At 37.5% G+C, this 23,773-nt stretch overlaps 1 protein-coding gene across 3 annotated transcripts in view; it reads left to right on the top strand.

Annotated features, from left to right (window-relative positions):
• spon1a (spondin 1a) overlaps positions 1-23,773 on the top strand; it is an 80,412-nt gene that overhangs the window by 37,812 nt on the left and 18,827 nt on the right. For all 3 annotated transcript variants that reach the window (XM_067487323.1, XM_067487304.1, XM_067487313.1), the window contains exons 4-6: positions 3,156-3,229; positions 3,684-3,806; positions 7,946-8,094. In XM_067487323.1, coding sequence (XP_067343424.1) covers positions 3,156-3,229; positions 3,684-3,806; positions 7,946-8,094 — 346 coding nt within the window. The remainder of the gene's footprint in view (positions 1-3,155; positions 3,230-3,683; positions 3,807-7,945; positions 8,095-23,773) is intronic.

The raw sequence follows: 23,773 nt of genomic DNA, 5'->3' as shown, positions 1-23,773 counted from the left end.
GATGGTGCATTTGTGCACAACCTAAAAATGATTGGAAGGTGAATGAGATTTGATTTATTTTTTTCCCCTTCATCCTCTGAATGAGGATACCTTCTCTAGGCATACACATTTTAAACATCAGTTGGGAATGAAATTGGGGGGGGGTTTATCAGTTTCTGTTCTTTCCCAAACCCTGCCATAATCCCTACCACGTGTATTGTTCTCTTACATAGACTGTCATTCAGACATGCCTTGTTATTTTCTGACAAATTATCACTCTCATACATATGATATGCTTCTTCTTTTTTTCCTTACAGCTGGTTCCTTTTAGGGGTCGCCACACCAAATCGCGTCCCTCCATCTAACCCTATCTTCTACATCCTTTTTTCTCACACCAACTAACTTCGTGTCCTCTCTCACTAAATCCATAAATCTCCTCTTTATACATATGATATGCTATAATGGAAAGATAAATGCAAGTATGTTAAGAATGACTGTATCTCTTAAGAGAACATTTTTCTGATGAGTAAGATGGTGTAATCAGGGTCCAGACCTAATTTGTCCTAATTCATTGGCACAACAGCCTCTGATGCACAGAGACAGACCTGCCAATCAAGACTTGCCATCCTGGTTCTGTATGTTTTTGTTTTTGTATTTCTTGCATTTTGTTGTTTTTTGTTTCCTTTTTTGTCCATGCACTTTATGTTGAATTAATGAAGCTTAGCTATACTAAGAGATACAGAAAATGTCAAGTTAATACATGTACATAACTGATATTTAATGTTGCCATTGAGATGTGGACTTTTTAAATACAACCATAATTTAAAAAAAGTTGGGACACTATGTAATATGTAAATAAAAACCGAATGCTATGATTTACAAATCTCATCAACCCATATTTTATTCATTTTATTTCACATAAATATATCAGATGTTGAAACTGAGAGATTTTACCATTTCATGTAAAATATTAGCTCATTTTGAATTTGATGGCAGGAACACATCTCAAAAAAGTTGGAACAGGGGCACCAACACATACTGTATCCATCACAACAGCACAGCTTCGCAGGAAAACAGAACTGAACTGGCCTGGCTGTTAAAATAGAACACATTTGGTGCATCATAAAACAAAAATCTGGGAACAACTGTTAAGCAACTAGAATCCTGTGTCACAAGAATGGGAAAACATTCCTAAAACTCCAGCAACTGGTCTTCTCACTTCTCAGATTCCGATTTTTTTTTAGATGTTGCTGCCAAATTCAAAGTAAGATATTTTCCATGAAATGGTAAAATCTGTTGTTTATGTTCTACTGTGAATAAAATATGGTTAGATGGGATTTGCAAATGGTTGCATTTAGTTTTTATTCACATTTTACATATCGTCCCCATTTATTCTGAACTGGTTTGTATTTATTCCCAAACCAACTGATGATTTTCTTTATAATGGGCCTCAAGCAAGTCCAATGGATACAAGCAAATGAATTACTAGATATCATATCACAGTGTGAAGGCGCCAAGGGGTATGCACCCTGTTCCAGTTTTTGTATTTGGCAATTTCCCTTCAGGGATAATAAAGTATTTCTGATCCTGATTCTGACTAATTAAACGTGTTATCCAATTTTCTTGTTTGTAGCATTTTCCTCTTAGGTCCAAACAGAATTTGCAAGTGCTTAGATGAGTCAAGAACAGATGCCATTTCTTCAAAACTACAAAAAAACCCCACTTGATTTACAGTTTACAAAGTGAGGCTTTAATATGTACCAGTTATACCAGTATTACACAGCCTTAATTTCTATGCTTAATTTCTATGTTTCTGCTCTGATGATGATGATCATCATAACTGACTACTAAGAACTACTTTTTATTCATTTCTAATTTTTATTGGCATATTTTGAAAACCTGCACATTTCAGTAGTTGCTAGCACAATGCTCTCACTTTGACTAATGCCAAAGTATTTCTTTATGAAGGTCTCTGTCCAGGATCAGCAGTTGTACCCAACAGACCAACATAACACTGTATAGGTTAACACATGACCCAACCAAAACAAACATTATTTATAATATATTTTACAAACCAGTTTGGAGAAAGATGAAATTTACACAACTGACCTTTTTCAGTAATATATTCCCTTAGAAAACTGAAATGTTGAGGTATATTGCATTCGTAGGTTTAAAAATAGACTAATACTATTTAAAATCTTCTCATCTTCTGGGTTATAAAGGCACATCAACAGTCACTGTATATACTGTATACTGGTTCTGGGATCAGCTCTGCTTAACGGGGCATAACATGGTTTAGTTCAGTTTGAAAGTCCCTAAATAATCAAATTAGTCCAGCTAGACATTGCCCACGTCACTTGGATAAGACTTTACTGCCAGCACATTATAGTTGGGGTTTATCCCTATGGCAACCATCCTTTAGCCATTGGCTAGTGCAAATGCTGGTGTTTGTAAGGAAGTCTGAAAGTTGGTGCCTGGAAGCTTGTTTTCTGTTGTTGTTTTCTCTGGTCTCTGAAAAGGAATGTTTGTGGCTGATTTACATGTCAAGTCCCCTCTCAGGCCTGTGTTACCCACCACCCAGTAGAACAACTTCTTAGACAGCTCAATATAGACAAGCTTCCGTTTACCAGGCCTCACTTTTCTGAGAGTATAACTGTTGGCCTTCTAATCAGTTCTTATCCTATAGCACATCAGTGCATCTTTGTGTATTCTTACACTCTCAAGTGCCTTAGGGACTTTTTTCAGATCAGTTGCTTTCTTGCTTTTCAACTTATCATTTCTATGTATGTGTATATTAAAATGCTGATAGACGCTTTTTGTGATCTTTGTATGAGTCATTAAATGCCACCATCTGAAAGACGGCTTGATTTAGCAAGCTCCCCGTGGGCTCAGATACCTGTTTTTAGGAGGAAGATGATTATGAATAACTTTGCACCTGTTCCATCTGCCACAATTCACTGTTCAGATCCTTATCTGATTTTGAAGCTAGGATTTTTCACATTTTATTATGTCTGTCTTCCCATACTTTTTTAAACCTCTTAGCATCTCAAAATGTGTGGTTTGTTTGTTTGTTGTTGTTGTGACATTCGCTCTTACTTTTGCCCTACACTTGGTTCTGCTTCCAACAAACATCCAAACTACCTCACTGACTCCTTCTCTTGTTGTGCTCTCTGTAGGGCCAGTATTGTGCAGAAGAGGATAATCTATTTTCAGGATGAAGGCTCGCTTACCAAGCGAATGTGTGAGACAGGTAGGATTCTGTTTAAAAAAAAAAAAAAAAAAAAATATTTCAGTCCGCCTGCTGCTAGTATCCCCATTGATCCCCATTCTCCCTTTTTTGGCCGGTTTTGGTTTTGTCTATTTTCTTACATTTTTGATGCAGCAACGTTCTTCTCTACTATTATGCTCTGACATGTGAATGATTGTAAATGAGTGTCACCCCCTAGCAGTGCATCACATTGGACGCTACACTGAGGAACAGATCAAAAGAACCATGCTGCACATTCTCCCTTTGCTCATGCCCTACCATCTCTTCCTCTGTTCAGCTCCCCTCTTTCTTAAACCACTCATCCCCTGCATGATGGGCACCACTCTCATGTGCTCCTTGTACTAATGAGCAATATCTCTGCATCTGTCTCATGTGTGTATTTCTCTCTGGCTCTTTTTCTTTTTCCCTCCTCTCCCCTCCCCTCATTTCTGTACAGAATCCCTATATGGTGATGCTACAGATAAACCTGTGATCGACTGTTGTGCCTGTGGAACAGCAAAATACAGGGTCACCTTCTATGGGAACTGGTCAGAGAAGATTCATCCCAAAGACTATCCCCGTAAGCACAAATTTCTCTGCTCTTTCTTCATGTCAGTGCAGCTCTATTGCATATTTTAAGTCTCACATATTCCCATTAACACTTTTGCACTGGCTCATTATGGAGATTGTAGTTTATTTTTAGTTGAATGGACACACATGCATTATCCTCCCACTGTAAATACTATATACTGTATAAATTACCTGCATTGCACAAGATATAGAGATTTTTTTATTTTTTTCTAATAGAAATCGTTGACAACAACTGAAATATAGTATATCACTCTACTCCTCCTTGAATCTTGATTTTTGTATTGTAGCATAAGAAAATCATAGATGTATATCCCCACATGGGTTTGGCCCAGTATGTGGCTCAATAATAATACTATGTGTGGTTAGCTACAATACCACACTTGTGAAATGTCTGTCTGACCTTAAGCCATGCTATAAGCATGTGAATGGACTATATAGGATTATACTGCCTCTCTTGGTTTTTTCCAGTCAGATCAATAGGTTAGAGTGGATTAAGCTAAATCTTTAAGGAACCCTAATTTACTGTGTTATGGTGGGAGTAGTTTGCATATTTGTGTGTGAGAGCGATTCAAATGCTGAGACCAACTTAATTTCTGTTTCATCTGGACTCTCAGGAGGCTACAGTTAAACCTGTCCTTGTGCAAAGTCATTTTAACGCAACTAGTTATTGTAACACTGCACATACTGCATGGGGCAGTAGTCTTTACTGAATATAATTAAGTTCTCTTGATATGACTTTGCATTTCTGTGAAGAGCAATGCAGCTATTTTTGTGTCTTGCAAGTTGAACAACTGTATGTAATTGTTATTTTTCCATTTTTAACATCTGGATTTAATCACAGTAGCCATAGACCACTTTGGCGACCCACAATCTGAGACAAAAAATTTTTTTCTTACTGCTAACATAATAACCTTGACATTTTCTTTGTCCCCTTTTGTCCCTTATGGTCACGCAGCAATGCATAGCTATTCAACGCATGCAACACTTGGATACAGTGTAACCGTGGAGAATGGCCTGGTTGTCTTCAAATATATTTTTACTGGATTAGCAGAATATTGAGAGAGATACAAAAATTTAAGGAAGGACAGACTTACATTTTTAAAAAAAATATTAACTCAGTATACCATAAAGCTATTATGGTATACTGAGTTAATATTTTTTATTATATTTTACTCTTAGGGTCGTGACACCAATCTAACGGATAGCTGACTGCTTACATCCCGCTATTGTTACGTGTCGGCTTAGTTTTTGTGGTATGTCCTGGATCAGCAGGACTACTTGGCCCTCCGTCAATGGCTTTTAAGCCTATTCAGCTTGTTAAATTGTTGTCAATCCAATCAGTGACGGGGACCATCAAACTGGTTTTCAGTTTAGCAAATCATTGCATAGACCACAGTATTAATGGTGTCAGTACAATTTGTAACTTAATATCAGACATATCTTTAATTAGAGGTAGATGTAAACCAACTGTGGTGAGTGAGAGTCTCTGGGATCTAGCAAGTAACCTGGTTACTTAAAGAAGTCAGCTTTCTTTGGTAATTTTGGGATGATGTTTATATGCGCTAAAGGAATCTAGTTTCTAAAAAACAGCATATCCTGATTTATTTTGGAAGCGTAGCTCACAGATTTCAAACTGAATAGTGTATAGTCAGTTAGTCTTTAATTTAAAAATTACCTCTAATTAATTATCTCTCATTCAGCATTTTGTTATGCAGAATAACAATAGGCTATCTGAGAAAGCAAACTGCAACCTGGTTACTTACTGTAAGTGCATGTAAATGCACTGACTGCGAAAACTGCAATAAAAAGTTAACTCCAAGCTATACACATTTTTAAAGTAAACTAATACTTGTCTTGACCTTGGGTGAAAGAGCTTGATAAATGTTATAAAACCGATAATAACAGTGAACGATAGTGATTAAGCTGTGTAATGGTTGACAGTGACTAAAAAAATGTTGTCAGCCAAGACAACAATAGATAGATGGCACTGTAAAGTGGAGAATTCCATCCAAACGTCTGTTTACTTTCCCATTTCAATAAGTTGCTTCTATACTTACAAGAACAGAAAAGCTGTTGAAGGTCACATGAAAATAAAAAAGAAATGCTTAAAAAGATTTGTTTCTTATTAAAATTTGTTCCCTATCAAACAATTTCCACTTTCCCAAACTCTAACCAGACAAAACTCAAACATATTGCAAACAAACTTGCATTTTGTGTGCCCTGTCTCCTCCTTCTTAAACTTTTAGGCAATGAAGTATGACTTCTTGTGCCAGAGGCAGTGCTCAAATTCATTTTGTAGCCAAAGGCCACAATACTGTATTTTCGCCATTCTAACCATTGTGGAGAAGTTATCCAGTCTGTTTTGACAGATTTGGGCTCATTATGATAGAATGGGTTGTTTCGGGGCAACAGGCCCCTGCCATCTATCACTCAGCTCCTGTGGTGAAGCTAATACTAACTAATGAAGAACCAAACCAAGCATTTTAGTCAGTGTTCTAAGTTTGATACTATATTTTGAAATCCCCTAATGACCTGAGGACCAAGGTGCCCCTATACCCTGAGGTATAGGCTGCTAGGCAGGTAAATGTAATGCACCTGGAGCACAAAAACATTTAACAAACCCATTGACTGTAGTAAGAAAAGTGCATTTTTCACTGCTAAAAAACGTTTCAAATTAGGTGCTAAGAGATGGTATTTGTTAGTCTAACTGTGGCACCAGAAAGGTTAAATGGCTCTGAGGGTCAATTCAGGTAAGCTTTACCAGTTTTCAGTAAAATCATAGTGTTCAAAAAAGGCAACCAGTGAAAATATGCAAAAAATCTGTAAATTTTCTGTAATGAATGTAATGTAGAATTTGTATATTTATTTATTTTTTTAAGTGGAGGTTATAATTGGGTAAAGTTGACACTAGTTGGTTGACACTAGTTGGTTTATTGGACTGAAATTGTGTAATCAGCTAAAGAATAGCAATTTTTTTTTCAATAAATCATGTTTTTATAAATAAATCATGTTTTTTCTATACATTAAATTGTAGTATTAAATTATATTATAAAAAAATTAGATTTAAAAGCATAATGTGTGTCATTTTGCATGTTGTAGATAAGATTCACAACTGAAAAACACATTCAACATTCAATAACCATGTTTTTTAAATGTATCTAGTGCAAGTGTAGGAACTTGTAATCAAAGTCATGCCAATCTCAAAGACAGGTGGCCAAAAATATTATGGTCTTTGCAGCAAATCTTGATTGTAGTGCCTACGTAATAAGTGTGGCGGCCCGGTGGATCAGTCGTTACAAAAGGACATCAGGCCGGCATGCCCTCTCCCAGTTCAAATCTCAGCCCACGCACCAGATGTGTCTTTGAGTGAGACGCTCAGCACTAGCTCTCCAGGCACCACCTGTGGTAGCCCACTGCTCCCCCCCCTAATTTCGATGAAACATCTGAATTGTATGTCATTTATATTTTGGGGTTATAAACTGAAAACACAAGAAACTATGCTCTTGGGTTGCCAAACCTACATGTCCTTTCAGTCCATGTACATAACATACTAGGCAGGTGGATAAGAGGGCAGTGAGGGACGAGATAAAATGAGACAACCAGTACTGTTGAGAGAAACGGGTCCAACAACTGAGGGCCCACAGTGAGGTAGTTGGGATGCCCTGAAATGAAATGTAGACTTCAGCAGGGAGCCTATCAGTACGTCATGTCTTATGCTGCCTTGCACAGCAGTGGGACTTAATGCAGATCTTTACCATTTCTATAAGTTAATTGTGCAAAGCTTAAGTTTCTTTTACCTTCTGTCACTTCTGATGGATATCATTGTTAATAAGACTGCTACATTATCTGTGTGGGGAGAATTATAAGTAGGCATAAAATTTAGTGATCCACTGTAGGTGGTTTTTTAGACTAAAACAAATCACTGTTCTTCATAGACAGTTGTACACGGTCCGTTTTACTGATGGCATAATAATCCACTTAACTGATGGATAATCACTGCTGCTAGTGCTGGAGACAACTAATGTATTATTTTGTAATCGAATGATTCTGGGACAAGGTAACTTCAGGGAACAGACTGAAAGTTTTTTTTCTATCTACCTACATTTTTTTGTTGTCTGATTTCACTAGGTCGGGCCAATCACTGGTCAGCAATCATTGGTGCATCCCATTCTAAGAACTATGTGCTGTGGGAATATGGTGGCTTTGCCAGCGAAGGAGTTAAGCAGGTAGCTGAGCTGGGATCCCCGGTCAAAATGGAGGAGGAGATCAGACAGAAGGTATGACTGCGAGGCAATTTTTGACTTATGTCTTACAATCCTGTTTCCAAAAACGTTGGAATGCTGTCTACAATGTGGATAAAAATAGAATGCAGTTATTTGCACGGTATTTAAAACCAGTATTTGATTAAAAATAATATAAAGATGTAGGCCTGATCGACTGTTTTCAGACTTTCAGACTATTGCATTCTGGGTATTTTACACAGCAACCCAACTTTTTTCAGAAATCCATGTAACAGAACCAATAATGCATGAATCGGGTTGTTTAACAAATGTGTCCGTTTATTGATACCAAGCTACTCAACTTTTTTTTTCTTCCCTTGACTTAAACACAGAATAGAAATATAACCTCACATTGGCTCAAATGGTGTTCCAGGGTATGTACTCCTGGGTTCAGCCTAGCATGATTCTTAGCTTCCCTCCACATCTTTTGTAAATGTTTCAAATCCACAGGATCTGAATGGTAATACCCCTGTAGAACATGGCTTACATGTTTAAAGAAAACATTCTTATGTATTATGAAATTGTGCCTCCAAAAGGCTCAGCATTAATTTCGTATCAGTTTGTCTTGGGCAGACTGTGGTTCTCATAATGCTTTGGAGGTGCTTTAAAGCACTGCCTCCAGAGGGAGTATGTAGAGGTAGCTGTTTATTGAGTCATCAGCTCAGTAATTGATTGATTCCAATTAGGTCAGTTATTTCCCCCAGTGTGCCCAAGGAAAATGTTCTCCAATATCACCTATAAACTGCCAGAGTGACAAAGTGTGTGTTCAGTTGCAATTTTTGCATTTCTTTTTTGTACTCCTTACTCTTTATGGCCTCTCTGCTCTTTATTATTTCCACAAATAGCTTGCCGTATCTTTTTCCTTTCCTTCTTCTCCATGGCTGTCTCTCTGTCTTAAAATAACTCGTGCTGGCAGAGCAGATGGTCCTGCAGAGTTCTTATTGTTGGCTAATATTGAAGACCTGGAGTCACAGCAGATAATGAGAGCATAGTGTGAGCAATGGGGTCTCTGTGTCATTGCTGCCTTCCCACTGCCATTACAGCACAAGCTTTTTTTCATATTATTCTTATCTCTTGGCCTGGATCATTAAATGAGTTTTTCTCTTTGCTCTGGAATGAGAGTGAAATGGCACTATAGTAGATTGACCAATACAGTAAGTGTGCTTAAAAACATTAATTCAATTTGATATTAGTGATTGGATATTGTTTCTTTTGCAGTATATTTGTAATTATTTCTAAAGCACATAAAATGAGAAGGAATTTACCCACACAACAGACCATGGATGCCCTCTTAGGAGAACCTTTTATAATCTGTACCGTTTCTGTTTGTGGTTGTTTGTTGCTGTGAGAGACAAAGTATGACTGTACTGTACATTATATAGTTGGTTATCACACAAGTTTTGTCTTTTTGCCTTAAAAGACTAATTGATCCTCTGTGGCTGCTTTTGATAACTAAAAACAAACAAAAAAAGCATTGTTGACTTAAACAACCAGTGAAAAACTATGCTTGTATCAACATTTCTGCATTTCATACACCACAGAATCCATTTGTGCCCTTGTAAGACGGAGACTGGGTTAAGGAGGCCCCTTCTTTTAAGCTGCGCAGTGCTTCTTGGTAAATGCTGACACAAACAGAAATCTGATTTGCTTTTGTGTCAGGTGGGGCATCAGGGGGAGCAACTAGCGATGAATGCAAAATTGATATTCATAGCCAGGCTCCACTTCAGCAAAAGGGTGCACTGATCAGAGTGTTCGTACAAAGTTTCATTTGCAGAGCAAAGCTGCCATGCAGACTGCACAAACTTGTGCATACGCACAGACACACGTGCAGCCACACAGAGCCCTCTTATCCTGCTCATGCCAATTCTGAGTATGATAGCTTTATTTTATATCTCAATTTGTAGCCTTTTTAGAATTGAGACCAGGGATGTTGTCTCATCTTTCTAGCCACTACCATTAATCTGATATGGTGGAGAAATGTGTGGCTGTCTTCTACGAAAGAGCAAATGTTTAGAATTGCGGTTTTGTTAAACAGCAAAACTACATATATTTTTTTTCTCAGTCTTTTGTGTGATTCTAGAATTCCACTTTTAACTGATTTAATTTAACTACATATGTTGAAGGGACGAGTGATTAATTAACATGAGCAATTTTCAAAATTAAATTTTCCATCCTATACAAGTAAGCGGCTTTGTCATTTAGATCCTACCATGAGACTGGCTAGTAAAATTCAATCCGTATCGTCTTTAGAAAAATGAAATGTCTTCAGGTTTAATAAACAGGCGTTTCAGAAGGGGAGTTAAAGAGAAAAATGGGGGACACCCGTTTTTTGTTTAAACAAATTGTCTTGCTGGACTGTGAAGAGATACCATACTATTCCATTTGCCAAGTACAAATGCTTACTTATCAGAGGACTTGGCAGCACAAGGGATGCACCCTTAGTCTGTTGTTGTCCTTCCTTTCATGTCGGAGGTGATTTGTATATGCATTCAGTCATTACAGAAGCTCAGTGTGTCACTAATGAGAAGTTTAATGAGACTCTCTCCATGGACCAGCCACCAGGGCCAAGGCCCGAGACAGATTATGAAATCTCCTATTTCCTCTCTCAGCATGGGGCCTTTTTCATTATTGCACAGTATGGACGCTTACGGAATCCTCTATTATCCTCTGCTCCACAGCTGTGCAGACAGCACAGCTCAGGCTGTACCAAAAAACATTACGGTTATTGTCAGGAAATACAGATATGTATCACTTGAAAGGCGCATAGTCCTTACTTTATTGTTTGATAAAACATTTCTCATAAAAAACATATAATTTATACATTTTTAAACAATTTCCAATAAATCACTGGAATAGGTTTAATTTGCTCTTTAAATCTTAGAAGTAAACACAGGCAATGCTTTAACAGGATTTATAATGCAGTGTCTATAATGGCTAGTTTTATTTTTACCGTCTCATTGCCTGGTTGATAAAAGGTCATTCACTGTGTCAGAACAGGACTTCCACCTTTAGCTTGGCTAATGAGCAAAAGAACAACAGCTACTGTTGAATAAAATAGCCCCTACAATATGTCATCATTGTTTTTCCTCCATTCCTCTTTCGCAACATCTTACAAAGATTTAAATGATAATTTTGCAGTTCCTTCTTGGAGAGAACAGTAAGGTCTGCCATCTGTAAGTGGGAGGCCTGCAGTCAGGAGCGTGGGTAGACAATAATAGACATGCAGGTTCCTTTGTGTCCTTGACTCTAAATGTATGTGTTTGTCTATTTGTATCCATGTAATTACTTCACAACAACTTTGACTGCATTGAAATCTGTATTTATTATTGTTTTTTTTTTCTCTTTTTTTTGGGGGGGGTGTGTACACATTTATTATTTGTGTCAAGATTAACTTGTCAAAAACCATATGACAGTAAATATCTGGAGAAATGGTGTCAAGGAAAGGAGCTAATAACTATTGATTGAGGCAGGTTGTGGAAGGAATAATGAAAGTATTTTATTTATTGTGTAGTAATGCCAATCATCTGTGTCATCCAGTCCCTTTTTCTGGTCTTTCAGTTAACCGAGACCCAGACCAGACCACCCACATTTTCTTAGCTGGGTTTTATTTTTGTGTTTGCTGAATCAACAACACACTTAACAGTGTCCTGGGGAAAAGTTGTTACATGATTGCTCAAAGGTGTTACAGACCCAATTTTCATCTCAGTCATTCTAGTGACTGCAAAGTACATGACAAAAGCACACCGTGACTTAATTAAACACACTGAGTGCAACATTTTTCCTATAATTTTAAGTAGATATATGCGTCTAGTGGCAGACTTACTTCAGTAAGAGTTCTTAGCTCCTAAAAGTGTTTGACCAAGCTTCACCCTTCTCACCAATCAAAGAAGAGCAATGATTTCTGCTGTTTATTAGCATTCTTAGTTATTGTAATATGATAACTACAACTACCTGGGCTGGGCAAGGCAGAGAGGTTGGATTCAACAGTAGCCCTAGCTTAAGTTGCACATTGTAACTTTTAATAGGTACTTACAGGTAGCTGACATTTCAATAATGAGCGAGTGTTTTTTTTTTCTCCACATGCCTCCTAGAAAATCTATATAAAGTCATCAGATTAGAGATAACTGAATGACTTGGGCACAGTTATTTTCTTGCATCATTAGGTTTTGTAATGTCTTTTTAAGATCTTTCATCAAACTGGGAGAGAGCAAGCTGTTCTTCACCTTCATGTCATTCAGAGTTGGTCTTTCAACCTTAACATTTGATTTATTCCATGGCCAACTAATTATCTTGTCGCTGGGTTTATAATAGAATTTCTGGTGGTCCGCGTATCATTGAAGTATCTATGATACATCAATCAAATTCCTTTTGTCGGATGAAAGCATCTAGTTCAGTGAGTGCAATACTCATAATACCAATTCAGAAAATACACTTATGTGTTTTAAATAGCAGTTTTTAAGATAATCGTGGAAATGTGTTTAAGAGACAGTGCACCCATACAGGAGGATGCTATGTTCTCTTGTATTCAGCAAGTCATTGACCTAGGAAGGCAAGTGGCTAACTGGAAAAAACTTAAGTTGTGTAGAGCCTAGTTGTTTAAATGCATTTTTTTTTTAGCCTTTCTGAGAGAATTTTTTTCTCAAGCATGTTATAATCAAACAATGCAATTGCGATATTGACTGCAATGGTAACAATTCACAAGGTAACTCTTCCAAGTGCTACTTAAAGCCACTAGACACTGCAGAGTTGGATGTGTGAGATGCTGTCATGATACTTTATATGTAATTTAAAATGCAGTTCTTTTTCAATTCTGACCTTTATGTTGTTTCAGCATACTATTTGTCATATTCCTTGTCTATTTCTCTGTGAACATGCTGGTGCATTATGTCAGATTTGCTAGAGTAGGATACAAATGGGATATAAAGGGGCCTCCTCAAGTGTGAGTTCTTGACCCTAGCTTTGGATGCAACCTTGCCAAACCATGGTGGACCAAGCCAAACCTTAGTGGGTGTAAGAGCATGCAGACATTCCCTCTGCTCTTCACAAAGCCCCATGGTCAATTCTCCCTTTCTTACAGCACTGTTTTGATTTGCTTTCTGGGTATTTTTATGGCACTGAGTTTTAAAAAAGCAAACACCAGTGTTTAGGAGGGAATACTTCTTTAATTTTGGCTGGCTGTCTTCTCTTGGCACGTCAAGTCAGCTTTATGAACCCAGCAGAGATATTCCTGTTTGGAAAAACAAAGCTCTCAAAAACCTTAATGCCTGCCTTGATTCCCAGCACTGTTATTATGATTGCCAAAATCAAGCAGTACAGCCAGAGGCAAGCACATTTTGAAATGCAGTGGGGTAGCATTAGCCAATATGTTTTGTTTTGTATATATATCTGTGTGTGTGTGGGTTCTTTAATTTCTCAGAATTGTGAGTGTTTTAGATGAGTGTGTTGTTTTGTTTTTGTTTGTATGTTTTTTTTTATTTTTTATTAAGAGGGAGACAGGTCACAATAGATTGCATGGAGGTATTTTTATGTTAATGGCATCTGTGTGTGGTTCAGTAAAAATTTTGTGCTGTATTCATGAACATCTGTTTGCATGTCTCCAACATGTACGTGTGTGCTTGTGGGCCTTATTGTTGACTTAACTAGTCCGTGGTACAGCTGGCTGGCTTAGGACTCGGTCACTGGGATAAAAAATAGATTATTCTGCAATCTCAGACAACTTGGCCAGAGGCAGCTTTGTTAACGTCACACCAGTGTAAGGACAAGAGTGGATTAAGAGAGTTGTAGCATGAAAAGCAGAAAGAGCTGGATATGCTTAGGTCCTTCTGTTTAGTGGCTCATATCATTCAATCATAAGACATTAGTTTTGTTAGTCTTATTTGTACAGTATATGCCAGAACTTTCCTCTGAATATTTGTCAGTCCCTGTGAGTGTGAGATGACAATTTAGGGAAATTAAAATGTTAATTTATGCCGAGCATTAGAATGTTGAGGCGCCATTGTATTTGTAGTCTCTTAGGGAAGCCGCTCTCCTTTTTATCACTTATAAATCAAGCTATCAATACCCCTTTTGTGGTGCTTCATGTATTCGTGAGTACTGATGAGTTTATTTATGAATTCACTAATGCAGCATTTTGTGTGTTACTATCTTGGTGTGTGTGTGTGTGGTGTTGGTTTTTGACCATGTAGTGAATAGAGAGATCAGGAAAGCCTGATAACTTTTGTATTCCATTGTCATAAACAGCTGTGGGGCAGAGTAGTGTGGACATAGTTAAGAGATAAACATGCAACCATACCTACATACTTAACTGTAACTGGAAGTTTCAGAACATATTCAGTGCTTTGGTTTATATCCGGTTAGCAACTACATCCAGTGTAACATGGTTAACATTTAATGTGGCCATTGCAAATAACATTAGAAGCTACTTTCCTTAAAGGTGAATTATGCAATTCAAGGTAACCTATTCAGAGGTTTTACCTGTAAAGGTTTTTTTTGTTTTTGTTTTTAAACGATCAAAAGGTGATTGTCCTGATTGAACTTTCGGGATATGGAACAGAGACTTCTTTTATTTTATTTATTTTTAGATCTTTTAGAACATCAAGTTCAGCTGAATACAATAAACCTTTATTATGAATGTGTGATCTTTTATTCATGAGCTGGTCTAGACAAATCTGTTTGCAGTAATGACTCTACCTGTTATGTTGTCCCTATGTAAATTAGACCATGGCTCTTAGGCCCCCATTTACTGCAATATCCATATCATTTGGTGTTTTGGGGACCTAGAGTCTGTCTTCTTAGCCATGGGTCAAACAAATGAAGGAGACAGGATATGATTGACAGTTAAGTACCATTGTCAAAGACTGTTAAGACATAACCCCACACATATTTCTGACAAACAAATCAAACACTGTGCTTCAGAGTTTCAAGTCTCTTATGATCTGTGTTGGTATTGCAGTCCCATATATGAGGAAGCTGGTCTTACTAACATTGGGGTTGTCTGTTGTATACAGGATTATCATCTGTACCATTACTAGCATAAGTCTGCAATAGCTTTTTGTGGGAGCTCTGAAGATGGCGGGGATTTATTATCCAGAAGCACTATTTTTTTGTACTGCTAAAGCTTTTGCTAATTGCAGGTTATTGCTTATTCCATTACGCTTAGTGCAGCATCCTCCATGTTTCATTATTTTGCCACTAATGCATTAAAAAGCTTATTACGTTCTGTGTGTAAGCACTGCACATAAACATTAATATTAGTGCCTCTGTTAATATTCCTATCTGCCTGTTGAAAACTCACTAAAGACTTTATTTTTTAACCTAGATTTTTATCAGTTGTGGTCTGGCTTCATATTGGATGACTGCAGTGAGACTGACCCGTTCCTGTTCCAGTGTAGTTAAACATGGTTTTTCAGATGTAAATACTGGGTTGCGGTTTTTGTTTGATTGATCTTAACTGATGTTTTTACCATTTGAGTCCAAATAATTTTCTTCAAGGCAGCTTAAAATTCAAAACTTTATATTTTTATTATATAATGTATTTTTATATAGATAGATAACTAGGGATTAGCACTCCGAAATGGTTACAACCAAAAGCGCTGGAGAGTTCTAAAATGGCCAGCATTAAGTCCATAAATGAATCCCATAAAACACCCGTGGAGAGAGCTTAAACAGCAGATGGGAGAAGTCATCCTTCAAATCTGAATGATCTGGAGCAGTTTGCAAATAAGAGTGATCCAAAATTCCAGTAGAGAGGTGTAAGAAACTCATTCATGATTACAGGGGGAGTTATTACAGGATTACAGGAGTTATTTTTTTCCAAAGGGTGTGCTACCAAATATTAAGTTATGTCTGCAATTAATTTAGTCCAGTCCGTATTTGAGTTCTGTGTGAATTTTTATCAAGTTTGACTTTTCTTCTCTGTTGTTTTGTGTTGTTCCAGTGCAAGCAAATACAATAAACACGTGAATACCAAAACATTTGCAATTGGAACAATTTTCTGACATGACTGTAGATATCTATAGATCGATATCGAGATAGAGATCTATGCAAAGATGCATTCATTTCAACAGGCACTTAACTACACAGTAGTATAATAATATCTACTCTATGGATGTTTTGTACACTGTGCAGTGTTTTTTGTACTGGCAGGTCATGCTTTTGTTATTAAAAAACATATTTTTAGTCTCTAATATTACTTTGGTATTATAAATATTTTGTATGATACTGTTCTTGATAAAATTCCATTTGAAACATACTTTATCTGCTTCCTGTTGGCCAGGTGGACACATGCTTTATAAACTTCTGCAGAAAAATGTAGCTCTGACAGTTTCTGTGATCATGCTTATTGTGTATCGATGTAAAGTAATGCTTTGCCCATAGCATGTTTTTGTTTTGCTTTTCCTCTTGGTGGTAATACTGAGTTAATGTCTCTTATGAGTTTCAAACTGAATTATGTATTCTGGTGTGTAGTTGTGTGTATCTTACAGTGTTTCAGTAAGGATGTATGAGCTGTTGGGTGTACAGTGTGTGTGTGTGTGTGTGTGTATATATACAGTAAACACATTGATCTGTTACATCTAGGTCTAATATAAAACTTGAGGGCTCGGAGTGGTTGGCCTTGCTGCCTCACAGGTAAAAGGGCCTCACATCAAATCTACCTGCCAGCTGTGACCTTTCTGTGTGGAGTTTGCATTTTCTCCCCGTGCTTGCCTGGGTTTCATCCAGGTACTAGTTTTCTCCCACAGTCCTAAGATGTGCATGTTCGGTTAATTAGTGACTGTACATTGCCTGTACTGTAGGTGTGAATGTGAGCGTGAATGGTTGTCTGTCTGTAGGTCTCTGTGTGTTGGCCCTGAGATGGCCTGGTGATTTGTTCAGGGTGTACTCTGCCTTTCGCTTAGTGACAGCTGTGATAGGCACTGGCCCCCTGCGACCCTGAAGGCGATAAGTGATTAAAGTTAATGGATGGATGGACTTCAGGAGTTCTTAGTACTGGGCTTTCTCACCAACAGTAGGCAGTTTCAGGATCACCTCACACTCTGCAGTGTAGTATTTTTAGCATCAGTGACCAATGTCCTCCTTACAGAGTAAGGATTCTGGAAGTAAGAATGAAACTTAGTAAAATGGATGAAAAGCTTAAAGAGCAACAGACAGCCCGAACCAGGTCATCACAGCCAGTTACCTCACTTCATCTCTAATAATATCCACTAGCCCTGGGCCCAGGTCTGCTGCAGTTGCCTGTATGATGGCTCAGACTGCTTGATGAATGAGTGTACTTTGCAGCACTATATGCTTCCAGACTGTGCAGCAAGACTCAGAGATTGCCACCGAGGACAGCAATGGTCAGCAAATCAATTCACAGCTCTCTAGAGAAGTCGGTGCTTACAAACTCATCTGGCTTATGGGTGATTTTCTTGTCACCATGTTTCCTTTGTCACCTGCAGGTTCATGTGTGTGTTCTGAACAAGACTGCTGTGACTGAAGTGACTTCCCCTATGCAGTATGTGAACTGCAGCTTGTTCTGCAGGGCAGGATATGGGAATGTCAGTGGAGATTTAATTAACACCTGAAGGCTGTGTAAGCTTTTACACTATGTGCTGATAACAGCCAGCTTGCATCCTATTGGAATTTTGAAGCAATTTTTTTTTTATGTCTGTTAATACTTTCACGTACATGCTGGGACAGATCAGAGATTGCTGAGCAGAACTCTGATTATAACATCAGAGGAGCTACTATTTTACCCAGAGAAAAGGTTTTATTAGACCAAGTGGAGGTTTGAATTGCAGCTAGAAAACAGCTCTTTATTTTACATAGTTGTGTCCTGGGAAATAGCTTGACTTGAATCAATACAGAATTCAGTATCTGTATGGTGAGCAGAGATCTTCTGACAAAAGTAAATATTAACAACTGTACTGTATGCAACTGTATGATGAGCAAAGGGTATTTGGTAGTCAGTGCTTAGAAAACATTGTCCAGCATCTAGAGAGGGAAAAGCAAAATCTTCTTTTACTTTGGGCTCAGTGTATGTATCAGACAAGCAAATGCAGACTTCTTCTTCTTTTCCTTTCAGAAGTTCCCTTTCAGGGGTCGCCACAGCGAATCATGTGCCTCCATCTAACCCTGTCCTCTGCATCCTCTTCTCTCACACCAACTAACTTCATGTCCCCTCTCACTACATTCATAAATCTCCTCTTTGTCTTCCTCTAGACCTCCTGCCTGGCAGCTCCAACCTCAGCATCCTTCTACCGATATATTTACAGTTTCTCCTCTGAACATGTCCAAACCACCTCAATCTGGCCTCTCTGACTTTATCTCCAACACACCTTTCCTTTCATTCTCGCTCTTTAATCACACAACACACCTGACACTTTTCTCCACCCATTCCAACCTGCTTGCACTCGCCTCGTCACCTCTTTTCCACACTCTCCGTTGCTCTGAACCGTTGACCCCAAGTACTTAAAGTCCTGCACCTTCTTCACCTCTGCTCGCTGTAACCTCACCGTTCCACCTGGGACTCTCTCATTCACACAGATGTATTCTGTCTTACAGAGAGAGAAAGCAAAATGCAGTATGGAAAATGTACTTTATTTACCCTTTTTTAAAAGCCTCTTAGAGGCAGCGTGGTGGAGGAGTGGTTAAAGCAGCCATCTCACAGTAAAAGATCTGGCTTTTCTGTGTGGAGTTTGCAAGTTCTCCCCATGTTTGCGTGGGTTTCCTGTGGGTAGTCTGGTTTTCTCACACAGTCCAAAGACATACATGTTAAGATATTTGTAACTATAAATTGCCCATAGGTGTGAATGTGAGGTTGATTAGTTGTCTGTCTGTGTATATCTCTCTGTGTAGGCACCTCCTCTACCCTGAACAGGATAGCAGTTACCATGATAGACACATGTATGAATAGATGTCGAGTATCTCACATTCTGCCTTAGAAATTGTTTGCCAAGACAAAAAGTAGAATTACGTGCAGTAGTCATGTCCAAATACACATTGGATGTTCCTAAACTACTTTCATCAATATCCGGTTGCTTTGAGATTTTTGTCACAAATCATATGTATGACTTATCGGCATAGTTATGCACTCACAGGAAATAAGCTTTACCAAAAATATTAATGAGGAGGAAAGCATAACAGAGGTATTTGCATGGTAATTAGCACTAATGATCTTTTTAGCATGATAATTATGAGTATGTGCTGCAGCTGATATTCAATGGGATTTGAACAGGCAGAAGTTCCACCATTACTGATTATCATGGATATGAATAGGAGTGAAGTGATGTTGCCTCCCTCATGTTGAAAGCGTAGCCTCCAGGAGCTGGGAATAGCCATTTGTTTTTACTAGAAATTGTGTAAATTATAGAGGCACTTTCTCTGAATGTTTCCCCTTTGCATTTACTTCATTGTCAATTAGAATTTGTTTGCATGAAAGATGGTAATATAGTTCTATTTACATTCTGAACCTGCACATCTGTGCAACCTTATCTCTTTTTTTGGGGGAAACATTGTCATCATCTTTGTTTACTGAAAAGTCAACCCAAAAGTCTTTTTGTAAGATAAATATTTCATGGATAGTATTCCTGGGACCTAGTTAATGTTGAAAAATTCAGATTTTGAATGATCATTTTTAATTATGTTCTACCTTCACACAAAGACTAGGATCAGAGTCAGAATGCATCAGTTCCTGCTGTTTGTACAAGTAGGGCATCATAATGTAATAATTATATATAAATTAATAAAGAGCTATGCAAGGGATTCAGTGTAAAGACAAACAGTGTACATACTGTACATTCACACAAAAAACAACTGACAGCAGTCTTTGTGTTAGTATTAAATGTTTACTAGATTGATATTTTCAGAATTATACTGTGTGACAACAGTTTTTGTTTTTGACTGTAAAAGCAGGAAGTGGAGGGTGGTGCATTCCCGGGTGGGGGGGTGAGATCAGAACTGATATTTGACACAAATACTTCAAAAGCTTCACAGTGGTGTTATATGTCTGCATTTATGTTCTTGAGTCTTAATTAACGTCTTTCCTGGGCTTTGGCTGGTTTAACATCTGTGATAGTATTTGAAGTTAGTTTAGTACTGTGCCAAAGTATTGTCTTTTTTTTAAATTATTATTATTTTTGCTTTCTGCTGCTTTAGATGAGTGGATTGTCTTCAAGGAGAGGAACTGTGGATACAGATCTGTAACTGCTCTTATCGTTTCCTAATTCCTACTTTTGAAACCAGATACTGAAGGACTTCATGACATTATTATTAATTTTTATTAAGTATATCACCTACAATCAAATACATGTACAAGTCATACTTGAGATGTATGCTACTATACATGTTGGTATTCTTCAAAAAGATCTGCATAGTGTTTTTTGAATTAAATCATCACAGCAATAATGTACAGTAGTTATTGTACTATTTAAGAGTGCTTACAACTGTGTACATTTGTAGTACTGTAGCAGATTGTTGCTGGTTTTTTATTGTTCATTCTGACATGTAAAAGCACAGACTGCTTTACAGATACTTTCCCGATCATATTCACATTAAACCATATTAACAAGATGACTCTGTTCCTAACCAGGTATGAATCTTTTCCTTGCAAAATGAGAGCGAGTATGTCGTGTCAGACTGTCAAGCAGTTCACTTTACTCTCTTTATTTCTCTTTCTCTCTCAATGATATTACATTACTTGCATTCATTTCCTGAAGACTTACCCTAACCATATCCACCAAATGCCTAACCCCAACTTAACCCCAAACAAACCCTAATGCTAAACCAAGTCGTTACAGTGGAATTTTACACACCTCCCGACCATTTTTGTTACTCTCGAGGATAAAAGAACATTTGTAATAGCCAAATGTCCATTGTTATTTTGTTGTCACTAATATTTATAACATCAGACCTTATGCAGAAGTATGTAGGCGCCACACAAATATTCAGATTTTAGTCACTAAAGCCTATTGACAACACAAATACATCGATTCAATCAGGGTTGGCTGGTTACATTGATTTAGTGTATGAGAAAAATTACTGATATAATTTGTCACCGAACTTACCTTGACATTCACCAGCCTAGATACTGATACTTGTAATCAAATTAAGCTGGAAAGAATACTGTAAGAGCCAAGAGGAGGAGGAGCTTGGAGCCACATAGATTGATCATACAACTAGAGTCAAACGTGTCCCTCGATAAATCCTGCATGAACATCTTCTACCTCATCGCTGTGAAGAAAGATATTGCTTTTTCAGTTGTAAGTATTCCCTGTGGGCATAAGGAACAACTGCCCTGCAAAGTTGTCCTGGTAATGGAATAAAAGGAATTGGCATGAAGGCTGCTAAGGTCCTCTGTACCAGTGGGGGAACCATGCCCAACTTGGGTATTAGTTTGTTGAGGAAGTATTTAAAGACTATTCTCTAACCTCGCCTTGAGCCAATTTCATGGCTGATCTCCTCAGTGTGAGGGTCTGTGACAGGTCAATTCCACCACAGCAGGATAGACTTGGCCTCGGAGGTTCAAAGGCTTCTGGCAATGGGCTCACTTCCAGCACAGTCTTGCTACTTAACGGGTAAATGGCAAAATCAAATACAAATTAAGCATAACCGATGTAGCTGTATATTGATTTCTCAGCTGCAGTCTTTTAAGATTAATTCACAAGTGGAAAAACATCCTCCAAAGAACCATTTCTGAGATACTACGGAACAAATCAATCACACTCGACTGGTAAAATGACACTGTTCTTGGTTACACTGACATAGGTAATTTCATAGTTCTTTAGCCCATTCTAATGGCTTTCTGTCTCACTGTCACTTAACTGCCACCCTATAGACTAAAACTGAATTATAGATTTGTTTTAGCACAATGTTAAATTAGCAGTGGGAAAGGACAGGCTCTCTGAAAAAGCTAATTACTGTACATACACTACTCTCAAAAAGATATTCGAGTTTCGGGTGCAATTTCAAAATGCACTATAACCTTTACTGATTATCTTGATTGGACCTTCTCTAAACTTTTGAATGAACATGTCCAACTGTTCATCATTTCAGTACTTCTGGCATAACATGCTGTTCTCTAACAAGGTGATTAACCACAAAAATCACAACGCAAAATCAACCACTTAATGTTCTGGTTCATTGACAGTTTGTATATATAAAGTCCTCTCTCATGCTGTTCACGTTCCGATCATGAGACCAAGATGACACCTAACCCTTGACAAGTTATTAAGACATTAAATTGTTTGTTGTGGTATCCCCACCACTGTTGTTAGCTTTTGTTTCAATAAATAGTTTGAAATAAAGAACTTACCATTGGATGCTTCAACTTAAATGCCCTAATTTCATGATATAATCGCACTGTAGGGACTTATTACATTTTTCATAAATTTCACATGAAAGCCCGAATATCACTTTTTGTGATTAGTGTATTTTGGCAAAAGAACTAAAGGACATGTTACATTGCTAGTAAGGTTCATATTTAGAACTTTGTAATTAGTGGAAAAATCATACCATTTTAGCAGCTGGTCAACAATGTAAAGCGCTTTGGATAAAAGCGCTATAAGCGGTTATTTACCATTTACAAACAGAAAAATACATTAGGGCTAATTTGCAAATGAAATTTTTCAACTAATTGATGTAATTAAAAAATACCATATTTAAAAAAAAATAATAATTTATTTAACCAAACTGGATATTACATTTAAAGAGAGAATTGCAGTTTTTTGCAACTGTTTCTTTTGTAGCTGCCCAGTCAAAAGCTTTTTCTTGCTGATATTTAAATTTTATAGAAATTTCGTATTTGTAGTGTATGTCATTATAGGGGCACAAATATTTTTAAATGAAGCTTTTAGTTTCTTCCTTCTGCTCGTGCTGTCAATGAATCAGCTAGCAATTTGAGTTGGGCATATTAATGATGGAACTAAATAAATGGGTGCAAGCACAGTTATACTGTACTTCTTAAATGAGAAATGTCTTCATGTGCTAGCATAATGATCTGTTGCATATTTTATCATTAAGCCAATAAATCTCTGTGCTACCCATCATTAAACTCAACATAAAGCAAAGTTGTCTGAGGTAAAGCTGGTTGATCTATGCTAAAATACTACTGATATTTGTCTCTAATGAATAAACACAGCAAACATATGCTGTTTTCTCACTCAAAACCAGTTCTCATTATGACAACAGTTGCATACAATTCCTTATACTTTGATTGCATATTAACCTCAAATACAAAATGGAATAAGTTCAGAGCCCAGTACTCCTCTGCAAATATGGCAGAGGTAGAGTGGTTAGACTGACACAACTCTTTAGTTAAAGACATATGGCAGCTCTTTGGTTGACAGATGGCATTTAAAGGACCCTGGAGGCACGAGGAAAAATATTTTATGGATATATTTCTTAACTCCAAAACAATTCAACATAAATAATGTCTGAACTGATGTGAATAGCGATAATTCCACAAGAGTTTGAACATGTGCAGTGGACTTGTCATGGTACTAGTGCTAATGCTAATTTGGAGCATGTGTGGAGATGTTGGTTAAAGAAAATTTGGAATGAAGATATGTCACCTAGTAGAGCAGTGTGTCTGGTTGATGTGTTTCCAGTAGTTTTTCAGTGTATGTATCAGACAAGCAAATGCAGACTTCTTCTTCTTTTCCTTTCAGAAGTTCCCTTTCAGGGGTCCCACAGTGAA

The sequence above is a fragment of the Channa argus genome, chromosome 2 (assembly GCF_033026475.1).
Source record: "Channa argus isolate prfri chromosome 2, Channa argus male v1.0, whole genome shotgun sequence".
Classification (NCBI taxonomy): Eukaryota; Metazoa; Chordata; class Actinopteri; order Anabantiformes; family Channidae; genus Channa; species Channa argus.
This window is presented reverse-complemented; position numbering and strand designations above follow the sequence as displayed.